A 22,089-nucleotide genomic window follows, 5' to 3' on the forward strand; every position below is an offset into this window, starting at 1 on the left:
AGCTGGGGAAGAGTGGAGGTCCATCATATATACGGTGGGGGGGAAGGAGTTCCAGAAGAAGGCCAGAAGAAGGACTAGAACCAACTTGTTGCCAACTTGTACTTCCCCAGCGCTTAGTACAGTGCTCTGCACACAGTAAGCACTCAATAAATACGACTGAATGAATGAATGACGGTAAGTGATAGACAAGATCAAGGTACAGTGATTAGGTTGGCACTAAAACAATGGGCAAGCTGACAGTGCTTTCAAGCCAATGGTAAGGAGTTTTTGTTTGATGTAGAAGTGGAAGGGCAACCACTGGAGGTTCTTGAAGCATGGGGAGATGTGGACTGAACACTTTTTTAGAGAAATGATCTGGGCAGCAGAGCGAAGTATGGCCTGGAGTGGAGAGAGGCAGGGAGGAGGCTGATGTAGTAGTCAAGATGGGGTAAGACACGTGCTTGGACCAATGGAGTAGAAGTTTGGATGGAAAGGAAAGGGCAGTGTTTAGCGCTGCAGTGAAGGTGCAACTAACAGAACTGGGTACCAGACTGGATACGTGGGTTGAATGAGAGAGATGAATTAAAGGTAATGCCAAGGTTACTGGCTTGTGAGGTGGGAAGGATAGTGGTGCTGTCTACAGTGATGTGAAAGGCAGGGGGAGGAAAGGATCTGGATGGAAAGATGAGTTCTTCCAGGTGCTGCTTGGCTGAAACTAATCCATAACACAATCTTCTTCAGCTCCTCGAATGGTGGAGACTCATTCATTCATTCATTTATTGAGTGCTTACTGTGTGCAGAGCACTGTACTACGCGCTTGGGAAGTACAAATCGGCAACATACAGAGACGGTCCCTACCCAACAACGGCTCACAGTCTAGAAGGGGGAGACAGACAACAAAGCAAAACTAGTAGACAGGTATCAATACCGTCAAAATAAATAGAATTATAGCCATATACACATCATTAATAAAATAGAGCAATACACATGTACAAATATACACAAGTGTTGTGGGGAGGGGATGATCGCACGTTTGCTGTCTAAGGGTGAAGCCAATCTGTAGGTGGTGCAAGGGTCCTGGATATCAAGCCCCCGTCAGCTCTGGACTCCCCGCAAGATCCACAAACTCTTTTGATGTTGGGCCTCCCTGAAGCGGAGCTGGGGTGCCCGGCGTGGCCTCCACCAGCCCAGCCCAGCTCTGACTCTTGATCAAATTATGCCCACCAATGGCCCCTTCTCATTTCTGGTGGAAAGTTTGGGGCATAAGCAGCAGCAGGCCCGGGGGTTCATCCCTCAGGACCCATCTCCGGCATCTCGGACAAGACACCGATCGGCTGGCAGGGACTCATTCATTCAATCGTATTTATTGAGTGCTTATTGTGTGCAGGGCACTGTACCCAACCCTGCCCAGAAGCTCCCAGGAGAATCACAATGACCATGGCCCCCCAGGAGGCAAGGGAAGCGGCTCAGATGGCAGCAGGAGAAAAGGGGCTCTGTCAGCCTCGACCCCGGCAGCCGGGAACCCGGAGCCTTGGACAGTGAGGAAGGGCCAGAGGGACCCTGGGACTGTCCCTGAATCAGCACGTGAGGAGATCACAGCTCTGTCTACAACATGGCATCTGGGCTCTTATGCTTGAGCTGCCGAACGCTGCTGGCGAAAGTCTAAACACCATGCCAACCTCGTTCACTTCAAGTTTATCCTTTCCTGCCTTAACTCAGCCCTCTCTTCTGCCAGACAAAACTATTTCTCCTCCCTTATTGACACCCATGCCCATCACCCCCGCCAGCTCTTCCATACATTCAACTCCCTTCTCAGGCCCCGGTTCCTCCCCCTCCTCCTTCCCTCACCCCCAACGATCTGGCCTCCTACTTCATTAACAAAATTAAATCCATCAGGTCCGACCTCCCCAAAGTTTCTTCCCCCCTCTTCTCCAACCCCCCGGCTCTCAACACTCTCTGCTACTCTCCCATCCTTCCCAGCAGTATCCTCAGAGGAGCTCTCCTCCCTCCTCTCAAGTGCTACTCCGGCCACCTGTGCTTCTGACCCCACTCCCTCTCATCTCATGAACTCTCTCGCTCCATCCCTTCTCCCCTCCTTAACTTCCATCTTCAACCGCTCACTCTCCACTGGTTCCTTCCCCTCTGCCTTCAAACATGCCCATGTCTCTCCCATCCTAAAAAAAACCCTCTCTTGACCCCAACTCACCTTCTAGTTATCGCCCCATATGATGATGATGATGGCATTTGTTAAGTGCTTACTATGTGCAGAGCACTGTTCTAAGCGCTGATTCTAAGCTGGTTCTAAGCCCCATATCCCTCCTACCATTCCTTTCCAAACTCCTTGAACGAGTTGTCTACACGCGCTGCCTAGAATTCCTCAACAACAACTCTCTCCTCGACCCCCTCCAGTCTGGCTTCCGTCCCCTACATTCCACGGAAACTGCCCTCTCAAAGGTCACCAATGACCTCCTGCTTGCCAAATCCAACGGCTCATACTCTGTCCTAATCCTCCTCGACCTCTCAGCTGCCTTTGACACTGTGGACCACCCCCTTCTCCTCAACACGCTATCTGACCTTGGCTTCACAGACTCCGTCCTCTCCTGGTTCTCCTCTTACCTCTCCGGTTGTTCTTTCTCAGTCTCTTTTGCAGGCTCCTCCTCCCCCTCCCATCCTCTTACTGTGGGGGTTCCCCAAGGTTCGGTGCTTGGTCCCCTTCTGTTCTCGATCTACACGCACTCCCTTGGTGACCTCATTCGCTCCCACGGCTTCAATTATCATCTCTACGCTGATGACACCCAGATCTCCATCTCTGCCCCTGCTCTCTCCCCCTCTCTCCAGGCTCGCATCTCCTCCTGCCTTCAGGACATCTCCATTTGGATGTCTGCCTGCCACCTAAAGCTCAACATGTCGAAGACTGAACTCCTTGTCTTCCCTCCCAAACCTTGCCCTCTCCCTGACTTTCCCATCTCTTGACGGCACTACCATCCTTCCCGTCTCACAAGCCCGCAACCTTGGTGTCATACTCGACTCCGCTCTCTCATTCACCCCTCACATCCAAGCCGTCACCAAAACCTGCCGGTCTCAGCTCCGCAACATTGCCAAGATCCACCCCTTCCTCTCCATCCCAACCGCTACCCTGCTCATTCAAGCTCTCATCCTATCCCGTCTGGACTACTGCATCAGCCTTCTCTCTGATCTCCCATCCTCGTGTCTCTCTCCACTTCAATCCATACTTCATGCTGCTGCCCGGATTATCTCTGTCCAGAAACACTCTGGGCATATTACTCCCCTCCTCAAAAATCTCCAGTGGCTACCAATCAATCTGCGCATCAGGCAGAAACTCCTCACCCTGGGCTTCCAGGCTGTCCATCACCTCGCCCCCTCCTACCTCACCTCCCTTCTCTCCTTCTCCAGCCCAGCCCGCACCCTCCGCTCCTCCGCCACTAATCTCCTCACCGTACCTCGCTCTCACCTGTCCCACCATCGACCCCCGGCCCACGTCATCCCCCGGGCCTGGAATGCCCCCAATCCCTCTGCCCATCCGCCAAGCTAGCTCTCTTCCTCCCTTCAAGACCCTGCTGAGAGCTCACCTCCTCCAGTAGGCCTTCCCAGACTGAGCCCCTTCCTTCCTCTCCCCCTCGTCCTCCTCTCCATCCCCCCATCTTACCTCCTTCCCTTCCCCACAGCACCTGTATATATGTATATATGTTTGTACATATTTATTACTCTATTATTTACTTATTTATTTTATTTGTACATATCTATTCTATTTATTTTATTTTGTTGGTATGTTTGGTTTTGTTCTCTGTCTCCCCCTTTTAGACTGTGAGCCCACTGTTGGGTAGGGACTGTCTCTATATGTTGCCAATTTGTACTTCCCAAGCACTTAGTACAGTGCTCTGCACATAGTAAGCGCTCAATAAATACAATTGATGATGATGATGATGACGGGCAGGACTGGTCCCGAACTGACGGCCCAAGGTTTGAGCAAATCACAGGAGAACGATCCCAGGGCACATCACAGGAAGGTGCTGACCGAACACCCTCCCCCACTCACATTAGAAACACTGAGGGAACGAAAGGGACTCCCACTGAGAGGAGCTCAGGAAACATTTCTTATCTGCTGCTCACTGGGAGTCGTGGCTCTCTCCAAGTGGCCCCAAGGGGCCAGAGAATCCTCCAGCATTGCCCAACAGCGCTCTCTGAAAAGGTCTGAGGGAACCACTGGGGAGGCCCAAGGGAAAATAATAATAATAATAATAATAATAATAATAATAATAACAACAACAACATTTGTTAAGCACTTACTATGTGCCAAGCACTGTTCTAAGCACTGGGGTAGATACAAGTTAATCAGGTTATCCCACATGGGGCTCACAGTCTTAATCCCCATTTTACAGATCAGGGAACTGAGGCACAGAGAAGTTAAGTGACTTGCCCAGAGTCACACAGCTGACAAGTGTGTGACTTGTCACACACACCCGGCACACACACACACACACACACACACACACACACACTCACTCTCTCTCTCTCTCTCTCTCTCTCCCCCCCCCCCCGGCTGTGCCAATTGTCAGCTGTGTGACCTTGGGCAAGTCACTTAACTTCTCTGGGCCTCAGTTCCCTTATCTGGAAAATGGGGATGAAGACTGTGAGCCCCCGTGGGACAACCTGATCACCTTGTAACCTCCCCAGCACTTAGAACAGTGCTTTGCACGTAGTAAGCGCTTAATAAATGCCATTATTATTATTATTATTATTATTATTATTATAAGTGGTGGAGCCAGGATTAGAACCCTTGACCTCTGACCCCCCCGAAGTCCGTGCTCTTTCCACTAAGCCACGCTGCTCTTTAAAAGAAAAGAGACCGGAGCCCTGGAAGCCCACAGCGGTCAGGGAATGGGCAGAGGTCAGTGGAAGCGGGCCAAGGAGAAAGTCCAAGGGGCCCAGGCCTCCAAGCTTCAACCCAGGCCCTGCTCTGTTCCCCCTCGTCACCCCCAACCCTTTCTTCCCACCAGCGGCTCGGCTGAATGCCACGGACGCCTGTCCGCACCGCCCCCAGCAGCAACCCCGCACTCCAAGCGAATCACTGCCTCAAATCCCCCAGTCTCTGGGACAAGGAGAAGGCCCCGCCACGGGACAGCAAGCAAAACGACTGGGGGGCGAGCTGCCCGGGCCAACCGCCTTCCGACCCCCGGCCGCCAACAGAACCGGCCGCCGCCTTACCCATCTACATGTCCACCTTTCCGTTCTACCCCGCTTCCTCCCACCCATCCCTTACTTCAGTGTCAGCCTCCCCCGTTACCCTGGCAATTCCTTGAGGGCAAGGGTCAAGTCTTTCACCTCTACTGTACTCTCCTGGGTCTTCGGGAAATTCTCCCCACTGAATGCACCACCAAGGCAGAAGAAATCAGGCGGTGGGTCAGAAGCTCCGATCACACCTGTGGTCAAGGGAGGGCGGGGGGGCGGGGGTGTAGAGGAGTTGTTCGTCTCAACCGAATTCTCTCCAGATTCCACCTCCAACCCCTGCACTAGCCATATTCCTCGAGACGGGGGAGAGGGAAAGAGCTTAGAGAGCTTGGAAGGAGAGGCCCACGAGGAAGGGTGGTGGGCCAGCTCGTCCAGGGCCAGGTCCGGCACCACGGGAGCCAGCAGTCCCTCCTCCCAGATGGGTGCCAAGTCACGGTGGGCCCCTCTCCCCTGCCCATTGTAGGAGGTGTGCACATCAGCCCCTCTGGCTTTGGGGGGACGACCCCAGAAGCCCCCCCAGGAGGCCGCAGGATAAGCAACAAGACTGCTCGGTCTCAACCTTGCCGAAGAAGCCAGCAGGATGGTGGAGGAAGCCAAACACGGAACACAAACTGAAGCATGAAATCTTCTTTGGACTCAAGTTATTTCTCCAAGTTCCCACAGAAGATATTAAGTGATGTTTTACACAGCTAACGACCTTGACTGTAAAGCAAGGCTACACCAATGTTAACATTTTTCCCCTCTACTAACTATGGGACGGTAGCCAAACCACCATCGGGTCTAGTGGAGAAGCACTGGGCTGTAGGATGCCCTGTGCTTCCAGCCCACCCTGCCAGCCTGCCCGATTTCAGCAAGCCTTGAAACGGGCAGGGATGAAATCTAGAGCCGGCCCCAACTACCCCATCTTATAGTCCCGGGAGCTGACCTGAGCAGAGAGATCCTCCAGTCTACCTTACCCCACTCATCAAAGACCTCAGCTCGGACCACGGAACCAAAATTGATCAGAGACAAGATCGATATGAGTTAGAAATCCTATTTTGAACCATCTGTGACTTTCATACTTCAGAATCATTCTTGGATTTAAATTTCTGGATGTAGCCATCACAGCTGATAAAAGCAGCAAATTGCAAACCCTCCAGCCGGCACCCCCACAGAGAAACTAAATACCCTTACAAGCAGACCGAGGCCAATCCTATCTGCCGGCGGCCCAGCCAGGGATAGAACCCACAGAAACCAGGGCTGACTGACCCAGGGGTAGAATGGGAAAAGCACACTCCCAATGCTAGGCACAGTGCTTTGTACAGAGTAAGTGCTCAATAAATACGATTGAATGAAAGAAAGCCAAACGCAAGTGTTTCTGATGGCTCGGCTAAGGGATTTACCTCAGAGTCCACCAGACCAGAAGAGGGCAGGGACCAGTACCTACCTACTCCTGGTGTACTACTCTCCCAAGGGCTGACAGCGGAGGGTTCTGCACAGAGTAAGCACCCAAAAAACAAATACCAATGATAGATGAAAGAGAACATGTAAATCCGCTCCCTATCTCCAACTCTGATTAGGTGAGGAAAAACAGCCTCGTCCCAATCGTGGCTGACTGCACTGGACCCCCCCAGCCCTCAGTGCAGCCCTCATGCACTGGCTTGGCATGTAGTAAGCGCTCAGCACCACAATTATCACTGTTATCATCACACTCCAAATCAATCGCTAGAATTCACTGAGCGCCTACTGAGTGCAGAGCCCTGCACTAAACATGTGGAAGTACACCAGATGAGTACCTTCCTACTCTAGTATGATCTCTCAGCTAACGTTTTAGTGTCTGGTTCCCCTGCTCCCCTAAGATTGTAAACTCCTTGAGGGCAGGAATCATGCCTACCAACACTATTGTGCTCTCTTCAGCACTTAGTGCAGTGCGCTGCACATGAGAGGTACTCAATAAAGATAGCAAGACAAATTTCCAACTCTCAAAGAGTTTACAACGTGACAGGAAGACGGACAGGAAAACATGATACACGAAGTCATAGTGGGAGCAGGAAGAAGAGCCCGGACATAATAGGCTGAATGGGTCAAGACGAAATAGCTGAACAGTCGATCGAAGAGTAAACGTCCCCGTGTTCGGAAGGGCTGAGGATGGGAATAAAACCCAGAGGCGCTAAAGGTGGCTTTTGGGGAGCGGTGAATGCCTCGGGGAAGGTTCCCTGGAGCAGATTCATTTTTGGACAGCTTTGAAGCAGACAGAAACTGTGACCTGGTGGATTTGTGGGGGAGAGAGAGAACTCCAGGCATGAGCCGGGTGGGGGGTAGGAAAGCCAAGGACGAGGTACAGGAGAAAACAACAGCCTCCAAGAGACCAGGGGAGCTTATGGTGATCCAGAAAGAAGCGGCTCTTTGGGAGCGAAAGCTCGGTAAATCTTGGGGCAAGGAGGTAAAAGCGAAAACAGTGCCAAGGGCCAAAACACTTAACAGTGGCACAGCAAGCAACAGCCCGCATGATGAGGAGTGGGCAATGAGAGCAGAGACGTTAAGATCGGGAGACCTGGTGGCCACAGCCTGGAAGCTGATGCTCAGGATTTTCTGCTTGATGTGAAGGGAGATGGGAAGCCACTAGAGGTCTGAGGAGGGAAGAGACATGTGCTGAGTGACCTTTCAACATTTTTCTACAAAACCATTCAGTCCACACCTCCCCACTCCTCAAGAACTTCCAGTGGCTGTCCATCAACCACCACATCCCACAGAAAATCCTTACCATTGGCTTTAAACCACTCAATTACCTTCACCCCTCCTACCTTACCTCCCTGATTTCCTACAACCCAGCCCGCACATTTCGTTCCTCTCACGCCAACCTTCTCCCTGCACCTCGATCTCATCTATCTCAATGCCGAACCTTCATCCATGACCTGCCTCTGGCCTGGACCGCCCTCCCGCTTCATATCCGACAGACGATCCCTCTCCCCACCTTCAGAGCCTTACTGAAGGCACGTCTCCTCCAAGAGGCCTTCCCTGACTGAGCCCTCCTTTCCACTTATCCCACTCCCTTCTTGGTTGCTCTTAGACTTGGATTTGCAACCTTTATTCCCCCTCCCCCAGCCCCCCAGCACTTCTGCATACCCTTAATTGATCTATTTATACTAACGCCTGTCTCTCCCTCTGGACTGCAAGCTCCTTGTGGGCAGGGAATGCGTCTACCAACTCGATTATATCGGACGCTCCCGAGTGCTTTGCACACAGTAAAGGCTCAATAAATACCAATGATGGATAGTACAGTCTGAAGAGAGGAGAGGCACAAGGAAGGAAGGCCAGTAATTAGAGCTTGGGACAGGATGGCAACTGTTTGGGTGAAGAGGAAGGGGCAGACGGGGAAATGTGGCAGAACAACCGGTAAGATTTAGCAAGTTTAGAACCTGGGCTGAAGGGCAGCAGACTTCTGGACAGGAAGGATTGTGGTGTGACACAGAGAGGGGGAAATCAGCAAGAGGAAATAAGCAAGGAGGAGAAGTAGGAAGAGAAAGGAAAGAAGGACGACTGAGGGGTGGAGGGGGAAGGGGCAGGAAGAAGGGGAGGAGGTGGGAGACGTTTTGAATGTGCAGAGTTTGAGGCTCCATCGAGACACCCAAGAGGAGGGGTCTTGGAGGTAGGAGGAATTTGCTTAGAAAAGTGCTCGGCACATAGTAAGTGCTTAACAAAAGCCATTACTGTTATTATTGTTATTATTATTATTAATGTGGGATTTTTGATAAGGTGCGAAGTCCAGTCTGGAGAGGTAAAGGCGTGGCTGTGTTTCAAATCCAAGTGAACCATCTTCAGTGCCCAAGAATGCAGAGAAGATTGGGGGAACGGGGGAAAAGGGGACATGACCCCAAACGACAACAGAAAAAGGGAACCCAAGTTTCGAGATACGTCCCTGGAACAAACCAACTTTGTGATGCAAAGAAAAGAGAAGCAGCATGGCCTAGTGGAAACTGCACGAGCCTGAGAATCAGAGGACCTGGGTTCTAACCCCAGCTCTGCCGCTTATCTGTTGTGTAACCTCGGGCAAGTCATCTCTGTGCCTCAGTTACTTCATCTGTAAAATGGAGAGTAAGACAATGAGCCCTCCGTGGGACAGGAACTGTGTCCAACTTGATAACCTTGCATCTATGCCAACACTTGGTATAGTGCTTGATACACAGCAAGCGCTTAAATACCGTAAAAAAATACAAGCTCATTAAGAAGTCAGATAAAAGACTGAGTGGTCACTAACATCAAGCTATCTTTGGCTCAGAGTGGAGTAGTGGGCGGTGCTGGTTGAGGACAAGGTGGTCTTATAAGACCAGGTGCTGCTGCCCACACCTCAAACTTTGGACAAGGGTGGAATAACTCATTCCCTTTTGGCTTAACCACTGGATGAACCTCATTAAGTCTTCCTCCCACTCGACGCTCCACACGGTTCAGCCACTTGGGATGGGCTGTGTTCGCTAATCCACCGTGGACGACTGGGTTATTTCCTTAAGAGTAAAGATGCTCTGAAACCAAACACGGCCCCTATAATGAGCTCCACGGCATGGGAAAAGCAGCGTGGGACAGTCAACAAGATGGAGCCCCCGGAAAACTAAGCCAAGCTGAAAGAGGCAAGGGAGCACAGGGGACAAAACGCAAGAGCCCCGGAGAGACGAACGGCCACAGCCGGGTCAAAGAGCCTGTGCTCCGCCCGGGCCCCGGGGAAACCCATCCGGGCTTCCCGCTTGAGAGACCGATCGCACACACGGACGGACGGCTGGGAGCGGCCCTTCCCCAGCCCCTCGCCGCAGGAAGGATGGTGGTGTCCCATGACCAAGACAAGACGGCGGGGGAAGAAGCTTCTCGTAGGGACAAGCTCGCGGCTGGGTTGTCGAACGCTCGGCTCGGCAGAGCTGCAGCCCACCGAGGCCTCGTCGCCCGCTGATCCGCCACCACATCATCACGGGCCAGAAATGCGTTACGAAAGTTCTGCGGCCTCCGTGCCGGACCTCGACACTGTGGACCCTTCCCTCTCCTCTGGGAAGCCAGGATGCTCCCTTCTGGTTTCCGTCTCTTTCCTCATCTCCGCCGCCTCCCACCTCCAGGGGCCTAGGTCCCCTCCCCCGTTTTGTTTCCTCTCCCCTCTCAGGACGCGATGGGGAGCAATGGTGCCTGGCGGTCAGGCTGCCTTCTCCCTGACCCCTGTCAGCCACAACCCTCAGCTGATCAAACGGAGCCTTTGGGGACAGGGCAGAGATCACTTTGGGCTTCCTAGTCCTGCAGCATCAGTATCCGTTCCGGGAAATTCTTAGGCTTAAGGAGTTGAGCACCCACAACAGTGCTATAAGATTTGCAGGATGCAAAGCATTGTGGTGAGAATCAGAGAGCAGGCCTGGGCATCGATGCAGACCGGGGATGGAACGGAAGCTTCCCGAGGGCGTGCCCCACCCCATCCCTACGGCTGAGAAAACCCGAGGGGGGAAAAAAGGGTCATTAATAATAATAATAATAATAATAATAATAATAATAATGGCATTTGTTAAGCGCTTACTATCTTCCAAACACTGTTTTAAGCGCTGGGGTGGATCCAAAGTAATCAGGTTGTCCCACGTGGGGCTCGGGGCCCTAAAACCCATTTTCCAGATGAGGTAACTGAGGCCCAGAGAAGTTGACTTGCCCAAAGTCACTCCGCTGACAAGTGGCGGACCTGGGATGAGACTTTTAGACTGTGAGCCCACTGCTGGATAGGGACTGTCTCTATATGTTGCCAATTTGTACTTCCCAAGTGCTTAGTACAGTGCTCTGCACATAGTAAGTGCTCAATAAATACGATTGATGATGATGATGAGAACCCACAACTTCTGACACCCAAGGCCGGGCTCTAATCTGCTTCTCAATTATGAGAAACAGAAACAACGGTCAAAGCCCCCAGGGGTCCGACCTTCCCGAGGGTCCAAAGGGAACCAAGGGTCGGAAGAATTCCAGCCCCCGTCCCATGGGGCTGGTGTTTCCCTGCCCGGCCCTGCCCTCACCCGTCGCGGGCTGCCCCGGCCCGCTCTGGGTGGGGCCGGTCCGGTCAAGGCTCCCGGGTGCCATTGGGAGGGATGACGATGATGATGGCATTTATTAAGTGCTTACTATGTGCCAAGCACTGTTCTAATAATAACAATAATAACATTTATTAAGCACTTACTATATACAAGGCACTGGTCTAAGCACTGGGGAGGTTACAAGGTGATCAGGTTGTCCCCTGGGGGGCTCACAGTCTTAATACCCATTTTACAGATGAGGGAACTGAGGCCCAGAGAACTTAAGTGTCTTGCCCAAAGTCACACAGCTGACAAGTGCCGGAGATGGGATTTGAACCCACGACCTCTGACTCTAAAGCCCGGGCTTGTGCCACTGAGCCACGCTGCTTCTAGGCGCTGGAGAGGATACAAGGTGGTCAGGTTGTCCCCCGGGGGGGGCTCACAGTCTTAATTCCCATTTCCCAGATGAGCTCACTGAGGCTGACTTGCCCAAAGTCACCCAGCTGACAAGTGGCGGCGCCGGGATTAGAACCCACGACCTCTGACTCCATTGAGCCATGCTGCTTCTCAGTAGCGAGAGAGGACGGGGAGAGCAGGTCGCGCCGCGGACAGGGGCGGGAGGGCGACAGACAAAAGGGCCGAGGGCGCCTGGGGACGGGTGGTCCTGGCCGCGGGGACCCTCATTCATTCGATCGTATTTATTGAGCGCTTACTGTGTGCAGAGCACTGTACTAGGCACTTGGGAAGTACAAGCTGGTAACATATAGAGACGGTCCCTACCCAACAGTGGGCTCACAGTCTAGAAGAGGGAGACAAACAACATTCATTCATTCACTCATTCAATCGTATTTATTAAGCGCTTACTGTGCGCAGGGCACCGTACTAAGCGCTTGGGAAGTCCAAGTTGGCAACATCTAGAGACGGTCCCTACCCAACAGTGGGCTCACAGTCTAGAAGGGGGAGACAGAGAACAAAACAAAACATATTAACAAAATAAAATAAATAGAATAGATATGTACAAGTAAAATAAATAGAGTAATAAATACGTACAAACGTATGTACATATACACAGGTGCTGTGGGGAGGGGAAGGAGGTAAGGCGGGGGGATCAATCAATCAATCAATCAATCAATCGTATTTATTGAGCGCTTACTATGTGCAGAGCACTGTACTAAGCGCTTGGGAAGTACAAATTGGCAACACATAGAGACAGTCCCTACCCAACAGTGGGCTCACAGTCTAAAAGGGGGAGACAGAGAACAAAACCAAACATACCAACAAAATAAAATAAATAGGATAGAAATGTACAAGCAAAATAAATAAATAAATAAATAAATAAATAAATAGAGTAATAAATATGTACAACCATATATACATATATACAGGTGCTGTGGGGAAGGGAAGGAGGTAAGATGGGGGGATGGAGAGGGGGACGAGGAGGAGAGGAAGGAGATGGGAAGGGGGAGGAGGGGGCTCAGTCTGGGAAGGCCTCCTGGAGGAGGTGAGCTCTCGGTATATACATATAATGGTATTTGTTAAGCGCTTACTGTTAATTCAATCGTATTTATTGAGCGCTTACTGTGTGCAGGGCACTGTACCAAGCGCTTGGGAAGTACAAGTCGGCAACATATAGAGACGGTCCCTACCCAACAACGGGCTCACAGTCTAGAAGGGGGGAGACAGACAACAGACACACACGGACTGGCAGACACACACCCTCGTGTAATAATAATAATGCCATTTATTAAGCGCTTACTATGTGCAAAGCACTGTTCTACTATGTGCAAAGCACACTCTATTTATTTATTTTACTTGTACATATCTACTCTATTTTATTTTGTTAATATGCTTGTTTTTGTTCTCTGTCTCCCCCTTCTAGACTGTGAGCCCACTGTTGGGTAGGGACCATCTCTATATGTTGCCAACTTGTACTTCCCAAGCGCTTAGTACAGTACTCTGCACACAGTAAGCGCTCAATAAATACGATTGATTGATTGATTGTTCCACTATGTGCAAAGCACCGTCCTAAGCGCTGTACGGCTTTGAAGGGAAAGGCTATGAGCCCATTGTTGGGTAGGGGCCGTCTCTATATGTTGCCAACGTGCACTTCAATCAATCAATCAATTGTATTTATTGAGCGCTTACTGTGTGCAGAGCACTGTACTAAGCGCTTGGGAAGTACAAGTTGGCAATATATAGAGACAGTCCCTACCCAACAGCGGGCTCACAGTCTAGAAGGGGGAGACAGAGAACAAAACCAAACATACTAACAAAATAAAATAAATAGGATATGTACAAGTAAAATAAATAGAGTAATAAATATGTACAAACATATATTCATACTTCATGCTGCTGCCTGGATTGTCTTTGTCCAGAAACGCTCTGGGCATGTTACTCCCCTCCTCAAAAATCTCCAGTGGCTGCCAATCAATCTGCGCATCAGGCAGAAACTCCTCGCCCTGGGCTTCCAGGCTGTCCATCCATCCCCTCGCCCCCTCCTACCTCACCTCCCTTCTCTCCTTCTCCAGCCCAGCCCGCACCCTCCGCTCCTCTGCCGCCGCTAACCTCCTCACCGTACCTCGTCCTCGCCTGTCCCACCATCGACCCCCCGGCCCACGTCCTCCCCCGGGCCTGGAATGCCCTCCCTCTGCCCATCTGCCAAGCTCGCTCTCTTCCTCCCTTCAAGGCCCTACTGAGAGCTCACCTCCTCCAGGAGGCCTTCCCAGACTGAGCCCCTTCCTTCCTCTCCCCCTCATCCCCCTCTCCATCCCCCCATCTTACCTCCTTCCCAGACTGAGCCCCTTCCTTCCTCTCCCCCTCATCCCCCTCTCCATCCCCCCATCTTACCTCCTTCCCTTCCCCACAACACCTGTATATATGTATGTACATATTTATTACTCTATTTATTTATGTATTTTACTTGTACCTATCTATTCTATTTATTTTATTTTGTTAGTATGTTTGGTTTTGTTCTCTGTCTCCCCCTTTTAGACTGTGAGCCCACTGTTGGGTAGGGACTGTCTCTATATGTTGCCAACTTGTACTTCCCAAGCGCTTAGTACAGTGCTCTGCACACAGTAAGCGCTCAATAAATACGATTGATTGATTGATTCCCCACAGCACCTGTATATATGTATATATGTTTGTACATATTTATTACTCTATTTATTTATTTATCCTACTTGTACATATCTATTCTATTTATTTTATTATGTTAATATGTTTGGTTTTGTTCTCTGTCTCCCCCTTCTAGACTGTGAGCCCACTGTTGGGTAGGGACTGTCTCTATATGTTGCCAACTTGGACTTCCCAAGCACTTAGTACAGTGCTCTGCACACAGTAAGCGCTCAATAAATATGATTGAATGAATGAATTTTATTTTGTTAATATGTTTTGTTTTGTTGTCTGTCTCCCCCTTCTAGACTATGAGCCCACTGTTGGGTAGGGACCGTCTCTACATGTTGCCCACTTGGACTTCCCAAGCGCTTAGTCCAGTGCTCTGCACACAGTAAGCGCTCAATAAATATGACTGAATGAATGTCGTTTGTCTCTATATGTTGCCAACTTGTACTTCCCAAGCGCTTAGTCCAGTGCTCTGCACACAGTAAGCGCTCAATAAATACAATTGATTGATTAGTGCAGTGCTGTGCACCCAGTAAGCGCTCAATCAATATGAATGATGGATGGGGTGCTGAGGGAGGCCAGCAGGGCCGCCGACGACTGTGAGCCCACTGTGGGGTAGGGACCGTCTCTCTAGGTTGCCAACTTGGACTTCCCAAGCGCTTAGTCCAGTGCTCTGCACACAGCAAGCGCTCAATAAATATGAATGAATGTTGTTTGTCTCTATATGTTGCCCACTTGTACTTCCCAAGCGATTAGTCCAGTGCTCTGCTCACAGTAAGCGCTCAATAAATATGAATGAATGAATGTTGTTTGTCTCCATATTTTGCCAACTTGTAATTCCCAAGTGCTTAGTCCAGTGCTCTGCACACAGTAAGCGCTCAATAAATATGAATGAATGAATGTTGTTTGTCTCCATATTTTGCCAACTTGTAATTCCCAAGTGCTTAGTCCAGTGCTCTGCACACAGTAAGCGCTCAATAAATACGACTGAATGGATGAATGTTGCTTGTCTCTATATTTTGCAAACTTGCACTTCCCAAGCGCTTAGTCCAATGCTCTGCACACAGTAAGCGCTTGATAAATACGATTGAATGAATGAATGAATGTTGTATGTCTCTATATGTTGCCAACTTGTACTTCCCAAGCGCTTAGTCCAGTGCTCTGCACACAGTAAGCGCTCGATAAATACGATTGAATGACTGTTGTTTGTCTCTCTATGTTGCCCACTTGTACTTCCCAAGCGCTTAGTCCAGTGCTCCGCACACAGTAATCGCTCAATATGATTGATTGATTAGTGCAGTGCTGTGCACACAGTAAGCGCTCAATCAATATGAACGATGGATGGGATGTTGAGGGAGGCCGGCAGGGCCGCCGACAACTAGAAGCCCACTGTGGGGTAGGGACTGTCTCTATATATTGCCAACTTGTACTTCCCAAGCGCTTAGTCCAGTGCTCTGCACACAGTCAGTGCTCAATAAATACGATTGAATGAATGAATTTTATTTTGTTAATATGTTTTGTTTTGTTCTCTGTCTCCCCCTTCTAGACTGTGAGCCCACTGTTGGGTAGGGACCGTCTCTACATGTTGCCAACTTGGACTTCCCAAGTGCTTAGTCCAGTGCTCCGCACACAGTAAGCGCTTAATAAATACCATTGAATGACTGTTGTTTGTCTCTATATGTTGCCCACTTGTACTTCCCAAGCGCTTAGTCCAGTGCTCTGCACACAGTAAGCGCTCGATAAATACGACTGAATGATTGTTGTTTGTCTCTATATGTTGCCGACTTGTACTTCCCAAGCGCTTAGTCCAGTGCTCTGCACACAGTAAGCGCTCGATAAATACGATTGAATGACTGTTGTTTGTCTCTATATGTTGCCCACTTGTACTTCCCAAGCGCTTAGTCCAGTGCTCCGCACAAAGTAATCGCTCAATATGATTGATTGATTAGTGCAGTGCTGTGCACACAGTAAGCACTCAATCAATACGAACGATGGATGGGACGCTGAGGGAGGCCGGCAGGGCCGACGACGACTGTAAGCCCACTGTGGGGTAGGGACCGTCTCTAGATGTTGCCAGCTTGTACATCCCAAGCGCTTAGTCCAGTGCTCCACACACAGTAAGCGCTCAATAAATACGATTGATTGATTAGCGCAGTGCTGTGCACCCAGTAAGCGCTCAATCAATATGAACGATGGATGGGATGCTGAGGGAGGCCGGCAGGGCCGACGACGACTAGAAGCCCACTGTGGGGTAGGGACTGTCTCTAGATGTTGCCAACTTGTACATCCCAAGCGCTTAGTCCAGTGCTCTGCACACAGTAAGTGCTCACTAAATACGATTGATTGATTGATTAGTGCAGTGCTGTGTACCCAGTAAGCGCTCAATCAATATGAATGATGGACGGGGTGCTGAGGGAGGCCGGCAGGGCCGCCGACGACTGTGAGCCCACTGTGGGGTAGGGACCGTCTCTAGATGTTGCCAACTTGGACTTCCCAAGCGCTTAGTGCAGTGCTCTGCACACAGCAAGCGCTCAATAAATATGAATGAATGAATGTTGTTTGTCTCTATACGTTGCCAACTTGTACTTCCCAAGCGCTTAGTCCGGTGCTCTGCACACAGTAAGCGCTCAATAAATACGACTGAATGAATGAATGTTGCTTGTCTCTATATGTTGCCAACTTGTACTTCCCAAGCGCTTAGTCCAGTGCTCTGCACACAGTAAGCGCTCGATAAATACGATCGAATGAATGAATGTTGGTCTCTATGTTGCCCACTTGTACTTCCCAAGCGCTTAGTCCAGTGCTCTGCACACAGTAGGCGCTCAATATGAATGAATGAAGTCTCTATATGTTGCCAACTTGTACTTCCCAAGCGCTTAGTGCAGTGCTCTGCACACAGTTAGCGCTCACTAAATACGACTGATTGATTGATTGACTGATTAGTGCAGTGCTGTGCACCCAGTAAGCGCTCAATCAATACGAACGATGGATGGGATGCTGAGGGAGGCCGGCAGGGCCGCCGACAACTATAAGCCCACTGTGGGGTAGGGACCGCCTCTAGATGTTGCCAACTTGTACATCCCAAGCGCTTAGTCCAGTGCTCCGCACACAGTAAGCGCTCACTAAATACGATTGATTGATTGATTAGTGCAGTGCTGTGCACCCAGTAAGCGCTCAATCAATATGAATGATGGATGGGATGCTGAGGGAAGCCGGCAGGGCCGCCGATGACTGTAAGCCCACTGTGGGGTAGGGACTGCCTCTATATGTTGCCAACTTGTACGTCCCAAGCACTTAGTCCAGTGCTCCGCACACAGTAAGTGCTCAATAAATACGATTGAATGAATGAATTTTATTTTGTTAATATGTTTTGTTTTGTTGTCTGTCTCCCCCTTCTAGACTACGAGCCCACTGTTGGGTAGGGACCGTCTCTACATGTTGCCAACTTGGACTTCCCAAGCGCTTAGTCCAGTGCTCTGCACACAGTAAGTGCTCAATAAATACGATTGAATGAATGAATGTTGTTTGTCTCTATATGTTGCCCACTTGTACTTCCCAAGCGCTTAGTCCAGTGCTCTGCACACAGTAAGCGCTCAATAAATATGAATGAATGTTGTTTGTCTCTATATGTTGCCCACTTGTACTTCCCAAGCGCTTAGTCCAGTGCTCTGCACACAGTAAGCGCTCAATAAATACGATTGAATGAATGACTCTTGTTTGTCTCTATATGTTGCCCACTTGTACTTCCCAAGCGCTTAGTCCAGTGCTCTGCACACAGTAAGCGCTCAATAAATACGATTGAATGAATGATTGTTGTTTGTCTATATGTTGCCCACTTGTACTTCCCAAGCGCTTAGTCCAGTGCTCTGCACACAGTAAGCGCTCGATAAATACGATTGAATGACTGTTGTTTGTCTCTATATGTTGCCCACTTGTACTTCCCAAGCGCTTAGTCCAGTGCTCCGCACACAGTAAGCGCTCACTAAATACGATTGATTGATTGATTAGCGCAGTGCTGTGCACCCAGTAAGCGCTCAATCAATATGAATGATGGATAGGATGCTAAGGGAGGCCGGCAGGGCCGACGACGACTGTGAGCCCACTGTGGGGTAGGGACTGCCTCTATATGTTGCCAACTTGTACATCCCAAGCGCTTAGTACGGTGCTCCGCACACAGTAAGCGCTCAATAAATACAATTGATTGATTGATTAGCGCAGTGCTGTGCACCCACTAAGCGCTCAATCAATATGAACGATGGATGGGATGCTGAGGGAGGCCGGCAGGGCCGACGACGACTGTAAGCCCACTGTGGGGTAGGGACCGTCTCTAGATGTTGCCAACTTGGACTTCCCAAGCGCTTAGTGCAGTGCTCTGCACACAGCAAGCGCTCAATAAATATGAATGAATGAATGTTGTTTGTCTCTATATGTTGCCCACTTGTACTTCCCAAGCGCTTAGTCCAGTGCTCTGCACACAGTGAGCGCTCAATAAATATGAATGAATGTTGTTTGTCTCTATACGTTGCCAACTTGTACTTCCCAAGCGCTTAATCCGGTGCTCTGCACACAGTAAGCGCTCAATAAATACGATTGAATGAATGATTGTTGTTTGTCTCTATATGTTGCCCACTTGTACTTCCCAAGCGCTTAGTCCAGTGCTCTGCACACAGTAGGCGCTCAATATGAATGAATGAATGTTGTCTCTATATGTTGCCAACTTGTACTTCCCAAGCGCTTAGTCCAGTGCTCCGCACACAGTAAGCGCTCACTAAATACGATTGATTGATTAGCGCAGTGCTGTGCACCCAGTAAGCGCTCAATCAATATGAACGATGGACGGGATGCTGAGGGAGGCCGGCAGGGCCGCCGACGACTGTAAGCCCACTGTGGGGTAGGGACCGTCTCTAGATGTTGCCAACTTGGACATCCCAAGCGCTCAGTCCAGTGCTCCGCACACAGTGGGCGCTCAATCAATACGATCGATCGATTGATTGATTGACTGAGGAGCTGTGGGAGTGGGGGGTGGCCTGAGCCCCGGGGGAGGTACCTGACAGAAGGTCCGGCAGTAGCCTCGTGAGGAGCTCTCCGACACCTCCTGCTCCCGCAGCTCCGCCTCCAGCTGCCACATCCGCGCCCAGAGCCCCGGGGGCCCCGGGGGGCCCGGAGGGCCCGGAGGTCCCGGGGGTCCCGGGGGGCCGGGGCTGCGGGCCCGGGCCCCGGCGGACGACGACGACGAGGCGGCTGAGGCGTCTGAGGCGGCGGCATCTCCCTTCCCGTCCGCCATCTTCCCCGGGCCCAGCGGCGCGTAGGCAACCGAGCCACGTGACCCGCCCCCCTCCGGCCCCGCCCACGCGCGCACGCGTCGACCCGGCGGCGCGCGGGCGATGACGTCACGCGCACACCGCCCCCCCCCCCTCCCCCCGCCCGAGGGCAGCGCGCCTGCGCGGACTCTCCCGCCTCAGGGCCCGCCCGGCCGGGCCTGAGGCGTTTTAGTCATTCGTTCATTCATTCAATAATAAGAATAATAATAATAAAGGCATTTATTAAGCGCTTACTTCATCCCCGTTTTACAGATGAGGTCACTGAGTCACGGAGAATAATCATAATGGTAGTAATAATAGTAATAGTGGCATTTATTAAGCGCTTCCTCTGGGCCAAGCCCTGTTCTAAGCGCTGGGGGAGGAGACAAGGTGATCAGGTTGGCCTACGGGGGGCTCACAGTCTTCATCCCCATTTGACAGATGAGGTCACTGAGTCACAGAGAATAATAATAATAATAATAACATTTATTAAGCGCTTACTATGTGCCAAGCACTGTTCTAAGCGCTGGGGGAGGATACAAGGTGATGAGGTTGTCCCACGGGGGGCTCACAGTCTTCATCCCCATTTGACAGATGAGGTCACTGAGTCATAGAGAATAATAATAATAATAATGATAATAATGGCATTTATTAAGCACTTCCTCTGTGCAAGGCACTGTTCTAAGCGCTGGGGGAGGATACAAGGTGATCAGGTTGCCCCACGGGGGGCTCACAGTCTTCATCCCCATTTGACAGATGGGGTCACTGAGTCACAGAGAATAATAATAATGGTAGTAATAATAATAATAGTGGCATTTATTAAGCGCTTACTCCGTGCCAAGCACTGTTCTAAGCGCTGGGGGAGGATACAAGGTGATCTGGTTGTCCCACGGGGGGCTCACAGTCTTCATCCCCATTTGACAGATGAGGTCACTGAGTCACAGAGAATAATCATGATGGTAGTAATAATAATAATAGTGGCATTTATTAAGCGTTTACTCTGTGCAAAGCACTGTTCTAAGCGCTGGGGGAGGATACAAGGTGATCTGGTTGTCCCACGGGGGGCTCACAGTCTTCATCCCCATTTGACAGATGAGGTCACTGAGTCATAGAAAATAATAATAATAATAATGATAATGGCATTTATGAAGCGCTTACTATGTGCAAGGCACTGTTCTAAGCGCTGGGGGGGTATACAAGGTGATCAGGTTGTCCCACGGGGGGGCTCACAGTCTTCATCCCCATTTGACAGATGAGGTCACTGAGTCACAGAGAATAATAATAATAATAATAGCATTTATTAAGCGCTCACAATGTGGCAAAGCACTGTTCTAAGCCCTGGGGGAGGATACAAGGTGATCAGGTTGTCCCACGGGGGGCTCACAGTCTTCATCCCCATTTGACAGATGAGGTCACTGAGTCACAGAGAATAATAATAATAATAACATTTATTAAGCGCTTACTATGTGCAAAGCACTGTTCTAAGAGCTGGGGGAGGATACAAGGTGATCTGGTTGGCCCACGGGGGGCTCACAGTCTTCATCCCCATTTGACGGATGAGGTCACTGAGTCACAGAGAATAATAATAATGATAATAATCATAATAATAATAATAGTGGCATTTATTAAGCGCTTCCTCTGTGCCAAGCACTGTTCTAAGCGCTGGGGGAGGATACAAGGTGATCAGGTTGGCCCACAGGGGGCTCACAGTCTTCGTCCCCATTTGACAGATGAGGTCACTGAGTCACAGAGAATAATAATAATAATAATGATAATAATAATAATAATAATGGCATTTATGAAGCGCTTACTCTGTGCCAAGCACTGTTCTAAGCGCTGGGGGAGGATACAAGGTGATCAGGTTGTCCCACGGGGGGCTCACAGTCTTCATCCCCATTCGACGGATGAGGTCACTGAGGCACAGAGAATAAGAAGAAGAATGGCATTTATTAAGCGCTTCCTCTGTGCAAAGCACTGCTCTAAGCGCTGGGGGAGGATACAAGGTGATCAGGTTGTCCCACGGGGGGCTCACAGTCTTCGTCCCCATTTGACGGATGAGGTCACTGAGGCACAGAGAATAATAATAATAATAATAATAATAATAATAATAATAGCATTTATTAAGCACTTACTATGTGCACAGCGCTGTTCTAAGCGTTGGGGAGGATACAAGAACAGTGCTTTGCACATAGTAAGCGCTTAATAAATGCCATCATTATTATTATTATTATCAGGTTGTCCCACGGGGACAACAGTCTTCATCCCCATTTTACAGATGAGGGAACTGAGGCACAGAGAATAATAATAATAATGGCATTTATTAAGCGCTTACTATGTGCAAAGCACTGTTCAAAGAGCTGGGGGAGGATACAAGGTAATCAGGTTGTCCCACGGGGGACTCACAGTCTTCATCCCCATTTGACAGATGAGGTCAC

The 22,089-nt window shown here is 50.2% G+C and overlaps 1 protein-coding gene across 1 annotated transcript in view; it reads right to left on the bottom strand.

Annotated features, from left to right (window-relative positions):
• Positions 1–19,562, bottom strand: part of RLF (RLF zinc finger) — a 45,883-nt gene extending 26,321 nt beyond the window's left edge. The window contains exon 1 of the mRNA XM_038758658.1: positions 19,402–19,562. Within this exon, the coding sequence (XP_038614586.1) occupies positions 19,402–19,482 (81 nt within the window). The 5' untranslated portion in view covers positions 19,483–19,562. The remainder of the gene's footprint in view (positions 1–19,401) is intronic.
• Positions 19,563–22,089: the final 2,527 nt, after the last annotated feature.

Source organism: Tachyglossus aculeatus, chromosome 16 (genome assembly GCF_015852505.1).
Source record: "Tachyglossus aculeatus isolate mTacAcu1 chromosome 16, mTacAcu1.pri, whole genome shotgun sequence".
Taxonomy (NCBI): Eukaryota; Metazoa; Chordata; class Mammalia; order Monotremata; family Tachyglossidae; genus Tachyglossus; species Tachyglossus aculeatus.